Source organism: Mauremys reevesii, linkage group 7 (assembly GCF_016161935.1).
Source record: "Mauremys reevesii isolate NIE-2019 linkage group 7, ASM1616193v1, whole genome shotgun sequence".
NCBI lineage: Eukaryota > Metazoa > Chordata > Testudines > Geoemydidae > Mauremys > Mauremys reevesii.
Genome location: NC_052629.1, coordinates 58482813 through 58499811, shown reverse-complemented (window position 1 = coordinate 58499811; position 16999 = coordinate 58482813). Strand labels below are relative to the sequence as shown.

Below are 16999 nucleotides of genomic sequence, written 5' to 3'. Positions count from 1 at the left end.
TTGCATGCAGCTCAGCGTAGAAGCGGCATGTCTGCAGCTTTGACCCGAACCTTCTGTTTGCTTCTTTGGTTTTCTGGTAGGCTTGTCTGAGCTCCTTAACTTTCATGTGGCACTGTAGTGAGTCCCTGTTGTGGCCTCTCTCCATCATGCCCTTTGAGATTTTTTCAAATGTTTTGGCATTTCGTCTTTTGGAACGTAGTTCTGCTAGCACAGAATCCTCTCCCCATACAGTGATCAGCTCCAGTACCTCCTATACAGTCCATGCTGGAGCTCTTTTTCGATTCTCAGACTGCATGGTTACCTGTGCTGATGAGTTCTGCATGGTAACCTGTGCTGATCAGCTCTCCACGCTGGGCAAACAGGAAATGTAATTCAGATGTTCACGGGGCTTTTTCTGTCTACCTGACTAGTGCATCTGAGTTCAGATTGCTGTCTAGAGTGGTCACAATGGTGCACTGTGGGATAGCTCCCGGAGGCCAATACCGTTGAATTGCGGCCACACTAACCCTAATTCGAAATAGCAATGTCAATTTTGGCATTACTCGGGAAGGAGTACAGAAATCGATTTTAAGAGCCCTTTATATCGAAGTAAAGGGCTTCATTGTGTGGACGGGTGCAGGGTTAATTCGATTTAACACTGCTAAATTCGACATAAACTTGTAGTGTATACCAGGCCAAAGAGACATAAACTAAACCAGAAAAGAGCACTCTTATTCCAGAATGAGTGTCTCCACACACAGAGATCTATTGGTATAACTATAGCAGTGTAATTATACTAGTATAGTCTTGCCTTTAATTTTCCGCATGTAGTCAGCCCTCAGTACCTTGTTCAGCTTTCTATATTCTCTGTGCAATTTCATGTGCATATGGTATTCTTTACTTCCCATCTGAAACCATTAAGTGTTGCTATGGGCAATGAAACAGCTTCCATGTTACTCTCAGAGGTAGCTGCATGACTATCGTGGTTTATTTCTGTATGTTGTACAGCCCTGATTTTCCGAAAAGTTTCTGAGAAATTTACTGCTCTTGGGGAAAATGGGGTTTTGGACAAATGGGAGAGTAATGCACGGTTCAGGTAGCTGAGATCACCTTCATTTACACATGTGGTTAACTGGAAGTCAGATGATTGGAGGTGTATTATATACAGTTTATAAATCAATTTGTAAAATTCTTTGCAGTCTTCTGGCATGAATGGTACTACATAAATGCAAGTCATTATCATTATCTCTATAGAATCCCCCTGCAGTCTCCCAACCCCACATTGTACTGCCAATAACACCACAGGAGTTTTCTGTTGTTATTAGTTGACAGCTTCAGTGCCTGGTACATCCAGCCTTGCAGGGGAATCATGTTTTCTGGAGGTATTGGGGATGTCCTTGAATCTGTTGCCTGGAGTAGAGTTGTTTTTGAGATTGTATTCTACAGAGTTCTATAGTTGTGAGAGGGTTAATTAAATAATGCAGAAAAAGGGCACTTATCTCTGTTCCAAAAGCAGCTTAAACACAGCATTGTGATTACTGGCTGGTTAAGAAAATTTCTACTGTTTTTGTTTTGTTTTGTTTGTAAAGAGAAATGAAGCCAGTGATTTAATTCCTTAGTTATGTTTAACAACACTTGGGGGGTGGGGAGCAGGTTTTTGTAATATGCTCTTTTCCTTCTGTCCTAATACACAATTAAAATGCAGATAATGTATTCCAATTCTTAAGATGGATCGTTGCTGAAGTGGTGTCATGTCTGGGCCAGCTTATCTCATGATAAATACCTCTGCTGTCCACTGAAAGATTAAACGCCATGGCTACTGAGGTTGTTTTGGGGTCTTGTAAGCAGATAAGAATGTGTTACTCGCTTTTAATAAAATATATCAATCTGCATTTTCTGAAGGGTCCTTGGACAGTGCCTGACATTGAGAAGGTGGCGCTGGCAAAGTCTAATAATGATACTTGTACATGAAACTGGCTTTACCATTCCATGAGTATCATAATTTGTTGACAGGAGTGCTTTATTGAACCCTCTTGTGTCTGGAGTGTGAGGATGAGGCGCTTGAGCTGCTGTTGTAAGACCTCATTTAGCTGTCTAGCAGAAAAGATTTCTTTCCCAGAGTCTAATCCAGCAGGAGCCATGAGAGAACGTTATCAGTTAGGTACAGAAATCTCAGATGGCTCGGGTGCGTGGGACACACGCGGATGCCATGGTCTGGAATTCATCGTGCTGTGACAGTGATGCATTCAGCATCTCCATCCAGGGAAGCACAATTCCCTTTCTGAGGGCTGTGCATTCATACTGCAGGCTTTTAGAGGTGCTCTAATTGAAGGGCTTTAAAGTGATCTGAGGTGGGAGTGGGGAAGGGTTTTAGCTTCCCTACCAGAACAAGCATCAGAAAAATCCACCCTCTCTTTCATGTGTATGTGGCGAGCGAGAAGATGTTCCATCAGGGACAGAACTATGATAAACAAAATGAACTGCTAGGTGTAATAGGAATGAAATTAGAATTCACAACGGCAGACATTGGAGTGCAAACTTGGAATCCTGTTGTGCCAGTATAAAGTTTGCACTCATGTCAATATGCCACGAGAATGTGTCTTGCAAAATCTGTCCTTCCCCTCTCATAGAACATTAGGGTTGGAAGAGACCTCAGGAGGTCATCTAGTCCAACCCCCTGCTCAAAGTAGGACCAACACCAACTAAATCATCCCAGCCAGGGCTTTGTCGAGCTGGGCCTTAAAAACCTCTAAGGATGAAGATTCCACCACCTCCCTAGGTAACCCATTCCAGTGCTTCACCACCCTCCTAGTGAAATAGTGTTTCCTAATATCCAAAATCCTAATATTCCTCCTCTCCTCCCCTCCCCCCGCCCCAGTCATTGGGTGTGAGAAAGCAGCTTCTTACAGTGTTGCAAGGACAGAGAAATCAATTTAGGCAAAGACCAGTTTGGTGACACAATATTCACTCCATGTTCGCTTCAGAATGTCATGAAAGGGGTTGGGACTGGGAGAAAGAGGAGTGTGTGTGTGTGTGTGTGTGGTGGTGTTGTTGGGGGTACGGGGCTGCTCATCACCCTTGCCTGAGAAAGGAGTATTAGAAAAAAGCCTTTAAAACTGTTAAGCCTGTTAAGTACAATTATACGTAGCTGGAGCCTTGTCACAGTTCTGCTTTTAAACAAATTACAGTGCATATCAGTTGATATTGTGAATTATGGACAGAAATTGCTGGTTGGAATCCAAGTTTCCATCTTTCCAAGCAACTGCTTTGCCACTAAAGTAAAAGAACAGATAAAGCCAAGAGGGACTCTGTTAAACTCAATCCACAGGCAGTGCGAATGGGCTGCAGGGCTCAGTGGGTTACCTTTGTTTGTACTGCATTCCAGTTGGCCTACGTGCCAAGCCTAGTTTTGACTACAGTAGCTGAAAGGTCAGAGCAAAATCCCAAGTGGATATTTATCCCTGTCTCTAAAATGGATGGAGCCCCATAAGTGGCATAGCTGACACTTTCAGCGGTGGGATGGGCTGAGGCAGAGATAAAAGGGATTTAGAAAACAGAATCCAGAATGAGATGCAGAGGTTACTTGCTAACCCAGTACCTTCCATGTCCCTAGCTTGGTCACTAATCTTAATTCTTTACTTACATTTCATCACTGCTGAAAAACAATTCTGTGCTGATATATTAATTATTTTGACCAGAGATGCTAATGTGCAGGTGCAGGGTAGCATGAAGCCTGAATCTGAAAAGGGGTTAACAAACCTATTTAACTCTGCTCCTCTTGCTGAGTGTTGATGGTGAGGCCAACAGATCACAGTTTTGCTGTTTATATCATCATAATTCCTTGATGTTGTTTCTCATGTGGTGATTTCCTAGTGCTATACCCATGCAAATCAAAATTCTCAACACCTCTTTCAGATGGGAATATGCTGCTCATTTTCCAGATGCATAAAATGAGGCTCAGAGAGTTTGTGGCTTCCCTAAGGTTACATAGCAAGTCAGTAGCAAAGCTGGGGATAAAAACAGAAGCCAAGATTTTTCAAAAGCAACTACTAGTTTTTGTGGCTTAAAGAGAGACATCTTAAAAGATCCAGGTTTTTAGAGGGTGGCTGTTGCACAGCACTTTTGAAAATCAGACTCCTTTAAGATATGTCAAGATGTCACAAAATCACTAGTCATTTTTGAAAATCTTGCCTGAATCCTGAATCCTAGTGCTGTGCTTACTGCCATCACAATTCTTCCAGAACCATTTTTAAATGACATTTTTTATCAAGGCATACTTATCATTCTAACTGAAAGTACCGAGAGCCAAAGCTTTCCTAACTAATACTTAGGCAAGTATAGGCCATGGCTACACTTGCAAATTTGCAGCGCTGCAGCAGGGTGTGAAAACACACCCTCTCCAGCGCTGCAAATTGCGGCGCTGCAAAGTGCCAGTGTGGTCAAAGCCCCAGCGCTGGGAGCGCGCTCCCGCGCGCTGTTATTATCCACAGGGAGGTGGAGTACGGACAGCGCTGGGAGAGCTCCCAGCGCTGGCTTTTTGACTACACTTAGCGCTTCAGAGCGCTGCCACGGCAGCGCTTTGAAGTGCAAGTGTAGCCATAGCCTATTCTAGGCTCAGTTGTGTAATCCCAGTCCTTATTTGCTGGCCATGTAATGGTACATGCATCCGAAATACTTGTGAGAGCGAGAGGTATTTTTTCCCATAGAAATAGAAGGGCAAGTCCTTTATGTCCTTGTCGTCTTAAAATCCAGACTTCTTGGATGTTGCCAGCAGCTCTGCTGTTTCATTTTAGTGGCATTTGGTGAAGTAGTTCTGTAGTTCTTTGTGTAAAAGGAACCTTTGTTATTGGCTTCACAAAAGCTCCCAGTGGAGTTTGGTTTACCTAGCTAGGTGTCATCATGTGACTTTGGAATGTCATTGTTGAATTTAAAATACAGAGCTTCTGCCTGTGCATGCCTTGTGGGCCCCCTGACAGCCCGCTTTCCCAAACCAGAAGAGAAAAAAAAATCATCCCCAGGAAGGAAGGTTAAACCTGTGATGTGTAACATCCATCGTCTCTCTGACTGTAGAGTTGGCAGAAGTGCATGAACTTTGTTCAGTGATCTTTCCTGTTCTTTTTATCTTGCAGATTGAGGGATTTTAATGGCTTTCAGGTAGAAGCCAAGTGGAGACAATCAAAATGAATTCTATGGACAGGCACATACAGCAGACCAATGACCGGCTGCAGTGCATAAAACAGGTAAGCTGAAACTGGAGACCACTACTACGAGTAAAGCTAGAGCAGCCACTGCATTGCATTGCCTAGCATGGCACATAGCTGCTTGCAGAGCCTGTATAATGACATCATCTTTGCCTTTTTGTAAGGGGTATGGGGGGAACATTCTAATCTAGCTGAGTAGATAAACGTCTCCTGCAAGGATCACCACAGAACTGAAACCTTTCAAACTCCTCAGAGAGTCAGTCGTCTGCTTGGGTTAATCAGTTTGCTCCCTAGAAGCAGAGAGCGGTGAACAAACCAAATGTTAGCAGATGTTTGTTCTTAATATGTGGTTTTAAAAAATGTTTCTTGCTAAATAACAACCAAGCTGAGCTTTAGGGACTGGAGACTGGGGCTAAATTTTCATAAGCATCTAAGGCCCACATTCAACAATGACGTAGGCACTTAGGAGCCTAAATTTCATTGAAAGTCAGTGGGACTTAGGCTCGCTCCCATTGATTCCAGTGGGAGCTAGTTGCTTAAATACCTTTGAGGATCTGGGCCCTAATACCTAAATCACTTTTGAAAATGGAATTTAGGCTCCAGAATCCCTTTGGGGCTTTGAAATTGTCACCCTCTCTGCATTACTGGGCGAGGAAAGAAGTAGTTCCAAATACTTATCTAATTGATGGCAGAAGCTGACACCATCTCTGCCTGCTCACTCCTCCTTGTGAGCTGTGCTGCCTGGCTCTTGACCTCCAGCTGCATACTTTCTCTGACAGGAATCTGTCGCTGTAGGTGGGTGATGATGGGGGTGCAGTTTCTCAATTTGAGATGAGGCTAAAGGTTGCTGTATTTTATTTCCAAGCAATTCCAACGTTTTCAAGCAAGGACTCTGTTGATACCAGGAGGGCATTTACAATGCATGGGCCAAAGATTCGCAGCACTGAACCAGTAGGGTGGAGTCAGTTTATGTGATCTTTTCCCACTCTTATAAAATACATTGTATAGGATTTTAAAATTGCCATTACTAAAACTGTGATAAACTAAGGGGCTATTTATAGGCTAACCTTTTCATGGAAAAAATACATTACTCTATATAAATAAAGCCCAAAGCAAAGAAGCTTCTGCTGAGGAACTAAACTCGGTGTGCATTTTCTGCATTCAACTGCTGGCTTGCCAGGCCACAGTTGTTTGTGGGTGAGGGTAAATAAGCAACCTTGTTCAAATTTAGATAGCCAGAACTCTTCTACTTTCTCCTTTGTAGGAGGTGGTGGGCCATTCTCACTTGCCAAGGTTGCCACTTATCCTCCTGGTGTCTTGCAAAACAAAAATCACGGTGTTTGCTTGGCTGTGGCACCATTCCCTAACCTACACAAATGGAACACAAAGTCCCCTGTTAACTCATCTTCCAGACAACCTCCATTCCACACACAATTGGGAACGTTCTATGAATGCTGGGAAGGCTGCTGGCTTTCCTTCCTTCCTCCTCTTCCTGGTCACTAAATAGAAACACAGGTTAGGTAACTAAATCAAAGCAGCAGTGTTTGGGTGCAGTATTAGTGGTTTAACTGACAAAGTATCCACTATGCAGCCAAAAACTGTTCTTCTGAAAAAGCTTCATTGTGTTTTGCCTTGGATTATTACAAAAAATATATGTGAATTCTGTGCATATGAAAGGCTGGCACCTCTGGAAAAAGAGACCCTTCATTTACCCATGGAATACACAGAGAACAGCATCTTCCATCCGGCCCCATCTGTCTCTCTCAACCTGACCTGGAGGTCTGCTTCTAGGGCTGGGAAAGCAAGGTTGCTCCCAACGCTCCACCTGCTCTTGGCCTCTTGGTTGTGACTGTCAGGAAGCAGGCCAATTAGTGCCAAACAAGATTGATTTGGGGGGATGTGGATACTTATCCCCAAGGAGCAGGGCTGAGGCCCCACAACTTAATTTCACTTGGGCCTCTGTACAGCCACGAGATAACTTTCAGGTCACTTGACTTGGAGTGGATTTGGACCAACTGAATTCCATGAACCAGACTCATCAGATTTGTCTCAGCATCTGTGCTTATTAAAAAAAAAAAAAAGAGGGGGGGAGGAGGGAGGGAAATCAGCTGTTTTAGACGATCTTCTAACCTTCCCAAAAGCAGCTGTTTTCAGCTCACCACGTCAGTAACACCAGACTAGCAAATAAACAAACTTTCAGAACCAAAGCCTCCAGCTGCTTTAAAATAATTGATTTGTATGAAAAAAACATCCTTTAACTTAAAAAACAGAATCCTTGGCTAACAGCCACACACCAGATAGTGCTGCATAGTGTGATGCTATACAGTGGTGGGTATTTCTTAAGCTAAGAGCAAGGGAACAGACAAAAGCAATAGAAGAAGACGTTTCAGAAGTCTAGGTGTAGCCAATATACCACCACTTGTTCTTACTTTAAACTGAGCTTCAAATGAGGATTTAAGCTAGGGTACTAAATTCTCACTCCACTGTGCAAAAGAAAGTTATGAGGGGAGAGAGGACCACAGCATGGTGTATGTTTTTAACAGAGAGAGATTTTTATGCTATGAGGGCAAGATTTCATACTTAGTTAAAACACACATTAACCAGGGATCCTACTAGAATTATTTATTATTTGTATCACAGTAGTACCTAGAGGCTAGAACCCCATCATGCTGGTATTGTATAAACATATAATAGAGACCAACCCTGCCCTGCAGAGATTAAAAAATTGGAAGCAAATAATCTATACTGGTCTCTGGATCATCATGGTCCAAATTGTTCAGGAAGTAATACAAGAGGTGAACTAGTCAAAAAAGGGGGAAAATTGTGGAAAGTGTTATGAAAAACATGTCCCCTTTTTTTGGTTGTAATTTGAAATTTCACTGAAACAAAAATTCACAACATTTGATCCAACTCTAATGAGTGATATTTTAGAGTTCATCTCATGGATCAGTTGGGTTAAGAGATCTCCTGAATACATTTTACACATGGGAGGGGGGTTGCTCGTAGGTTGGCCCAGATCCCCAGATGGTGTAAATCTGTGGAGCTGTGTTGCTTTACAACAGCCCCTTGCTCTTACTCACATACACCTCCCTTGATGTGGGGAGCCTGGTAATACTTTGTGCTATGTACTGACAGTTGGGAATCATGGCTGTGTCAGACATCCTTCCCCACCTTATCTACTCCACTTCACCACAACCACCCACCCCACCACCTAGTGAACAAAAAGTAACATTGCCCTTCTCTCCTAGAAAGATGTGTGCTTTGTGAGATTGTTAACATGTCAGGAGCATGAAAGGCAACACACACACACACAAAAATAAAAAAATCTTTCCTTGATGTCCAGTGTCTACACATTTTTATAACCTTGCTGCAGCTATTGGCCCATGCAACCAGACTGAGAACTGTCTGCTGCACTCCCTGCCCCCCACCCCAACCCCTGAGAAACACTATAAATGGTAATCCCTGTGCCTCTTTAACTGGATCAGGTTACAACAGAGGGTCAGCGCAGGTTTCTTTCTTCCCAGCTCTCCCAGTCTCTCAGACACAGACAATCCTTTTCTGACTCCACTGACTCCTGTTTCAGGATCAAAGTTGTGATTTTCTCCTTATTTGTTGCATTTTAAAAAGGAAACAAAAACCTGTATATTGATCCACTAGCGAGCAAATGAGGTGTATTAGTAACAAAAATGTTTCAGAGTAGATAAAACAGGACAAACAGCAGACAAGAAAATATATTAGCTCTTTAAAAAAATTACCAGCCTTCTGTGAAACTGTAACAGCTTGTGTGGTCTCTCGGTGTGAATACTACAGCATACATAGGAATATGTTCTCTAAAATCAAGGGTACATTTTTTTTTTCAGTGTTCAGTAGAAAAACTTAAGTGATATTCTTCCCTTGGTATGTACAATTAGTTCATCATAGCACAAAGGAGAGTTGTAGGTGAACTGCGGGGGAGGAGGCGGGAATTGACCTTAGTTACATTTTTACGTTTGTTTAAGCGAAGTGCTCATCAAAGTTGCAGGACTGATAGCCCCTGCAAACTGAAGTTCTCTGTTTATTCACAGAATACTTACAGCACAGACAGATCCCCCACACCATCTGGCTAATATAGCTTAGCCCAGGGTTTCTCAAACTGGGGTCCATGGACCCCTGGAGGTCTGCAAGGGTACTCCAGGGAGTCCGTGAGTCATACCTGGGGTCGCCAGCCCTGCTGATCAACTTCTCCCCCTCCCTCCCAGTAGGGTGAGGCCTTTGGGGGAGAGGCTGAGCAGGGAAGGCTTGGGGGGCCGCAAACATTTTAAAATCAAAATGGGGATCCTCGGGTTGCTAAAGTTTGAGAAACACTGGCCTGAGCGGCCCACGCAGTGGTGAGAGGGTAGTTTAGTTTCCATGCTCCCCTTCAGTCCTCTGCTGGGACTGCCCAATGAGTGCTCAACACTGTGGTGTATTTTGGGAGGCCACCCAGTAGTCTTATTCACACTGGTAACTTTCAGTAACTGCCAAACAACTGGGCTGGATATGAGCTAGCCCAGGGGTAGGCAACCTATGGCACGCGTGCCAAAGGCGGCACACGAGCTGATTTTCAGTGACACTCACGCTGCTCGGGTCCTGGCCACCGGTCCGGGGGGCTCTGCATTTTAATTTAATTTTAAATGAAGCTTCTTAAACATTTTAAAAACCTTATTTACTTTACATACAACAATAGTTTAGTTATATATTATAGACTTATAGAAAGAGACCTTCTAAAAACGTTAAAATGTATTACTGGCACGCAAAACCTTAAATTAGAGTGAATAAATGAAGACTCGGCACACAACTTCTGAAAGGTTGCCGACCCCTGAGCTAGCCACTAGGAGAATAATAATAATAATAGACTGACTGTATATCCTATGACCAGTCCCCCCAGCAATCCTGTCATCCCCATTGTAGTATTTGCTTTTTTACTCATTCCTCATAATACCCTTGTGATACTTCAGCCAAGTAAATAATTACTTGAGTCATAGCATCCATTATTTTTCTTAGGCAGTACAAGCAAATTCCAGGCCTCCTGCAAAGTCTTTGGACTGGACCCCTGTGGCCTTAAAAATGTCTAGATCCGAAATGTAGAGCTGCCCCAACCCTGAGACTTCCTGGCTGCTGGCTACTGCTTTCTGAACTGGCTCTGTGTGCATACAGCTTTTTATGGCTTTTGTGAAATTCTTGAAGTGAGAAAGGTCAGAAAATCTTTCCATGTAAAAATTACAAGGAAATCACCCCCTTTCAAAATACACCTGATATCTTGATACTGGATTGAGGATTGCCTTCATGATGCATGTTAAAGCTGTGTTGAAATAGCCACATTTATTTCCAGTAATAGGTTAAAGGAAGTATCTGGAGGTCCTCTGGTATCTGGGGTATTTTGCTGTGGTGGGAGTGGAGAGTGCTGTTTCCGCTGCATGTGTCATGTTACATCAGGGTGCACTGAACAATATCACATCAAGCGATGCTCTATCACTCGGTGAACCCAACCTAATGGGAAACACACATCATATTGTTGATTTCTAGAAACAGATTAGCATTTCTTCCCCTTCTCTTCAAAGAAGGAGCTTGCTGAATTGCTGTGGTTTGAATGCATTTTATTGCTTAGCTGGCCATTCGGCAGATGTATGTTAAAAAGTCTAATTGTATGTGTTTGTGTTGCTTCTTTCTTTCTGCAATTGCAAACTAACCTTGGAAACAGCCTTTTTCTTTTTCTGACTTCAGTGCTTGGATTTTTTTGTAACTTGCCATTTGGTGGAAAGTTGGATTCTTCATGTATTTGCATAACTTCTGTTAGCATGAAAATCCTGAAACCATTTGAAAAAATATCTTCCTACTTTCCAAAATCTCTTATTGGAGATTGTCAGTGTTCCCAACTCATAAGCACTATTAACATATTTTTGACTGGTGTGGGTTAATGGTGTAAAAGTAGTAATAAAGATACTTGAAAGTTGCATAATTCACTAATTTTAAAAATTAATGGCATTTTGCCATAGAGACTATTTGGGCAGAAACACCTTCTTATTAGTGGTTGTAGTTCCATGTAGCTACTGCTGTTTTTTAGTACTGAATTATCAGTGGCTTATACCAATAAAGATAAGGCTGAAAAGGGCCCTTTCTTTACCTTAAAAAAAAAGTTGTGTTTGTTATAGATTATTGGTTGGTCTGTTCATCAAAAGTGTCCTAGTATCTATCTTGCTCCTATTTTTCCTGAGGCCTGTATAGTTACAAATTCTTTGTCTGCTTCCCTCCTCGGTCCATTGGAACATCTCTCTGCTGTGGGTAAATCTGTTTAGGAAAAGACTTGCTTCCCTGGCTTCTCAAGACCATTTATAGACTTTATCAGTCAACATTTCTGCCATCTTTGATCCTTCATCTTGGTAGGCTGCCCCTCTGATGTGGGCAGTCAAGATGTGAGGGAAAGAGAAAAAGATGTGGCGTGGTATGAACAGGCCCGGGGAAGGAAACATATGCTTTCTACCCATGTTTGTGTCAAAGGCAGAATTTGGGTGGCTTGTTACTTAAGAATTGGCTGGGTTTATGAAAGGCGCAGCCTCTTGAATATGATCCTTCAACTTTTTGATCTGGGCTAGTGGTGAGTGTGCCTATTCCCCAAGTTCTATCAATTGCCTTATCGTAGCACCTGTTTCTAAGGGATGAGTGTTTTTTCCATAGAGGGAATGTACTCTCTCAAACCTTTTAATCTTTAAAGTCTACAGTATCAGGAAGACTATTACTCTTCCACATAATTATCTCATCTGACCTACTGCTAAAAATGGCATGTGATTTTCATGGGTAAATAAAGGCTATAATTTTAACAATACTGGAAATCCAAAAGGCTATGGGTCAATCATGCACATGGAATTCTTTGATTAGCAGCTGGCCTTTGCTCTGCAATGAATATGTGATACAGCTGGTAGCATGGCTCTGATTTTTGACATCCCATTTTTGCCTTGTCTGTCAAGTTGAATATCTTTACAGGAGCAAGGTTCTGCTTATTCCCTTTCATATGCTTATACATGTTAGTACAGTAATGAATCCATGTGCTTCAGACAATGGATACAATTAATATATTATCTATGGACAGCTAGATTAGATTAGATCTGTCCAAAAATGGGGGGGAGGGGTAAATACAGAATAATTTTATGTATCTTTTTTTTTTTCTTCAAAATGTTCTTACTGTCTCTCTTTTAGCACCCTGATCCTTCCATTTCACACAACTCTGCCATTAAAACTGAAGGAGAACTCTGTCGGTGGTGGTGGAACGTGCTCTTCCGTACACCAGACAGGAAGGTCCATTCTCATTTATTAATGTGCAGTGCACCAAGACAGCACGTTGTGATGCCAAATGCAGTTTCAGAATGTTGGTTAAACCACACAGCAGCATGTGCTGGGGCAAAGGACATGCTGCGGTTCTGAAAGTCGGTAACTCCAGAGAGATTAGATTTTTAAAAAGGAACACAAGTTTTCACCATGTTTATGCATCTTCAAACTGAAGTTTGTCTCTGACCCTTGAGCTGCACCAGAGTATGTTGGTTGTTTGCTATGTTGTCCTTTGTTTTTCTCTAAATGATTAGTGTACCTGACGTAGGTCTTTGGGTGAGGGAGTCAGTTGCACAGCTATGGGATATATCCTGCTTGCTAGGTGAGAAGTTAGCCTGACTTTCATTTACTTAATGGTTCAAACCCAATCAATGTATGAATTGTTTAAGTCCGTAAATCTGTTATGTTGTTGCTGTTAATAACAGGTATTGTGTGGGCCATTCCAGTATTCAGATGATAACCTGCTAAAAGTCTGCTGGTCAGATTTTTAAAAGCACAGAATTGACTTGGGATCCTAAGTCTTATTCTGAAAGTTGATTTAAGTACTTAGGATCTGAAATCCCATTAACTTTCAGTGAGACTTAGGCCCCTAAGTGCCTTTATCATGTTTGGAAATGGGACTTAAGACCACATTTTTAAAGGTACTTAGGTGCCTTTTAAAGATGCACATAAATGCCTAGTGGGATTTCCAAAAGCATCTAGCTCTGATTTCATATAAGGTGCCTGAATACCTTTGAAATATGGCCAGCAGACTCCCGAGTCACTAAGGCACTTTTGAAAATGTTACCCTATGTTCCTTTTTGCTCTGGCAAGTCCCCAGGTGTCTGTAACTTTCCATGGATGCTTATTGGCATCTCTTTACAGAGTGTAAGTGTGCAGCAAGCTCAGGTGTAAATCTACAATGCTCTAGCCTGCTGCAAATGTGGACCCTCCTATTGTGCACTAAAAATTCCAGAGTCTGCTTCAGCCTAGCAGAGTCCACATGGCCAGTTAGTGTGTGGCAGGCCAGAGCATTACAGATTCACATCTCAGCTCGCCATGCGCTAACTCTCCATATAGACAAGCTCAGAGAAAAGTCTCCCATCCGCTCTGACATCCTGCTCTGCTAAGGAGGAGGGAAGAAGCTTTTATGATGCCAATTGAAGTAACTTATTTTCCATCAGGTTCTTTAAATATTGGATCAGGGTAGGGGGAAGACACTGTTATTTCCAAGCAGACATAATGGCCATTTATATTAACAGCATCACAGTGCTCCATGGCATAATGGAGATTTTCTTCCTTAGCTGGTTAGGGCTAGCTGCCAGAGATCTTCCCACCCTCCTCCCTTCATTTGAGCTGTTTGAGTTCTAACCGAAAAAGAAGCTGACATGAAAGAGTTGCCTTCCTCCCCCAAATGCATAAAACACAGAAGTACGTGGGGTAAGGAAGGGAGGGGAGAAGAGTAATTTCCTTGGGGGAGGGTCACTTCCTATTTGGATGAACTGGTTACAGAAGCTGCTGAGATAGTGCTGCTGAGACTTTGACTTCCAACAGCAAATGTTTTTCTTTGGGTGGGTTTCGGTGTCCTTAGCTGTCTAATTACCTACCAGGAGGTGCAGTTCTGCTACTCTGAGCATTTGAAGATTCCTCGTTTTCCTCTTCCCTTTCTCACTATTTGTGGGAAGCATTATGGCTCCCAAGAAGAGAGTCGGTAGGGCCGCTCAGGAATCTGAGATCAGAACTTTGGCGGTTACTCCGGTTACAAAGTTATTGCTACAGCAGTCTAGACTTGCTGAGACGGGAGTTGGAATCAGAGGTATGGTGACAACTGATTATCCCTTCTTGGTCAGCCTCTCTCAGCCAGATAATGAGGAGGAGGTGATACTACAAACAATTCAAGCTTTGGAGCAGTGCATTGGACAGGTAATGTTGTCTAGCCAGTTTAGCTTAGTAAAGAAGCATTTTGTTTAACTTGAAATTGAAGCCAGAGGACAGAAACAAGGTAGCATCTAAAAGGAGAGCATCATTTGATGACTCAGTGGGATACGAGGGTTATTTAGGGACATATCGCAACAGGCCCAGCCCTGTGGCACAAGTAACTGAGGAGACCTCCAGGTGTCATGGTCTTTAGGGACACTGCATTCCTGTTCTAGCTCAGGATCTCCAGGGCCAGCCAGCTTTCCCCTTTGGCAGCAGGATTGGAAGGGAGAGGATGTCTTAACGGTCAGTTTCCCTCTATTCCTGTCTGAAAGCAGAAGTAAGATTCAGAAGCAACAGTGCAGTGCCTGCTAGAGCTTTAATTAAAGACAATTTTTCATTTCACTCCAAATGTGAGAGTCTGAAATGAATCCTGAAAAGGATTTTTTGAATATGATGCTTACTGGGATGCTTAGCTTATATAAAAAGCCAGGATCCCAAATTATTTATTACTCTGTTTTGAAGCAGTCCTACACTGAAAACTGTAAACCCAGATGGAAGTGGGCAAGATGTATAGGATGGTAACCAAAAGAGCCCTGTCTATTGGAGGTACAGAAAGAGTAGAACAGACAGGGTATATGCCTACAAACTTGTGCATTCCTGTCTGGTATTGCTGCCTGCAAAACCTTTTTCCCTTCAGAATTATCAGTCCTATTTTTTCCAGAGTAAGATAGGGATAAACAAGAAGAGGAGAAGGAAAGTGAATGGTTGGACTCTAGGTTTCAAGAAGGGAGATGGCAAGTGTCATTCTTGTGTCCTGGAAAATGAAGGAAACGTAATGGTTCTATGGGGTATTTGTCTTATATTTGTGGGCAAACAAAAGCATTCTTAAATATTTGTTCAGGGTTTCTTGAAAAGGAAATTGATGACTTTTTAAAGACTAAATCGAACTCTGAACAGTTGCCTGCAATGCCAGTTACAAATATTCTTCCTGAAACTGGAGTAGACGATGATAAAAAAAAAAAAAAAGTACTGAGTTATGAATCTAGTGGTATGGGGGATTTGACCCCTCAGAATTGAATCTCTGAAACAGTCACCCTATAAGGGATCATAGTGTGAAAAATTAAGTTAATTTTATCAGGTTATGATTTGAAACAAATTTTGAACATTCAGATGGCTTGTGTTGTTTCTCAGGGTGATCATCACTGAATGTTCCTTCCTATTGGAAATTGTAAAATTGCTGTTGGCGATGGAACTTTAATTTCCAATGTTAGTTGTAGCCTTCAGTTTGGCCATTTAAGACAATGAAGAGGTTAATCAATTACACGCACCTCTTCCTATACCTGGCCCTTCCTAAATATAACCCTGAAGCTTTCTGAATGCATGTTTATCTTTATTGCAATGAGTATTGCAAATTTCATCTTTCCTAGGAATACTGAAAAATCATTCCCATGCAGACATTTTATGTACAAATTTGGAACATGTTAATAATGTATATTTTGCTGATGGGGGCTGGTGAGAGTAGGACATGGGTGGATGTATGTGCCGTTAGAGTGGCATCAGTTTTATTCATTCTATATGGACTATGAGATTAAAATAATAAAGCTAAAACACTGAAATACAAGGAAGACACATGATAAATATTTAAGTGTTCAGTAAATGAGTAAAAAACCTTTGAAAAAGTACATGTGAAACCCAATACAGTATACGTAATTTGACTGTTGGCTGTGGATTTCTTATTGTTTTTTAAGGACATCTCTGCCCTTATGCCACTAGAATTGAGAAAATAGAATAAAAATTGAGTTTGTTCCATTGGAAAGGGCAAGGAAATGGGAGTCGGTACTTCTGCTTTCTTTTGCCAACTCTGTTCTTGGCTCCCTTAGTGCTATTGGGCAACTCACTTAATCTCCCTGTGCCTCAGCTGCCCTTTTTGCAGTAACATATGATTAATACTTTCCAACCATTTTCGGGGCATTGTGACCATCATTGATGCTGTTAAATCAGTTTGAGATTCTCCAGTGGAAGGTGCTGTAGAATTACTTATCAATTGTATTTTGCACATGTGTAACAATCTACGTTTTCCAAGAACTGTTCAGACATTACTTTTGAATAAACCCAGATAATTCAAAATGCTGTCATTTCAGCTTCAAATTATATAATTGTTCCTAATGTGGAATTTTGCAGACCGAGGACCCTACTGACCTGTTGTCTCCACATATCCTATTTTAAAATACATTGCACAAGTAGTTCCTTTTAAACAAGACAAGTAAGCATGTGTCTGGAACAAATCAGCTTCCAGCAATAAAATCCATTAACAACTTTACCTGAAATAAAAGGTTTAGATTGTCATCCACATAGGGAGACCTGGTATATTTTGGAGGGAAAGACTGACACATACCTTGAGAATGGTATCAGAGGGGTAGCCGTGTTAGTCTGGATCTGTAAAAGCAGCAAAGAGTCCTGTGGCACTTATAGACTAACAGACGTATTGGAGCATGAGCTTTCGTGCATCCGACGAAGTGGGTATTCACCCACGAAAGCTCATGCTCCAATACGTCTGTTAGTCTATAAGGTGCCACAGG

The 16999-nt window shown here is 42.0% G+C and overlaps 1 protein-coding gene and 1 long non-coding RNA gene across 18 annotated transcripts in view; one reads left to right on the top strand and one right to left on the bottom strand.

Annotated features, from left to right (window-relative positions):
* ZMIZ1 (zinc finger MIZ-type containing 1) overlaps positions 1–16999 on the top strand; it is a 486685-nt gene that overhangs the window by 266438 nt on the left and 203248 nt on the right. For 15 of the 16 annotated variants that reach the window (XM_039547295.1, XM_039547296.1, XM_039547307.1 and 12 more), the window contains one exon: positions 5109–5219. In XM_039547295.1, coding sequence (XP_039403229.1) covers positions 5160–5219 — 60 coding nt within the window. In that variant the 5' untranslated portion in view covers positions 5109–5159. Of the gene's footprint in view, positions 1–5108; positions 5220–14378; positions 14424–16999 lie in introns of those variants that run through there. The other variant, XM_039547308.1, reaches the window with a different exon arrangement.
* Positions 1–16999, bottom strand: part of LOC120409359 — a 38093-nt gene that overhangs the window by 12213 nt on the left and 8881 nt on the right. The gene's annotated exons all lie outside the window — the stretch shown is intronic.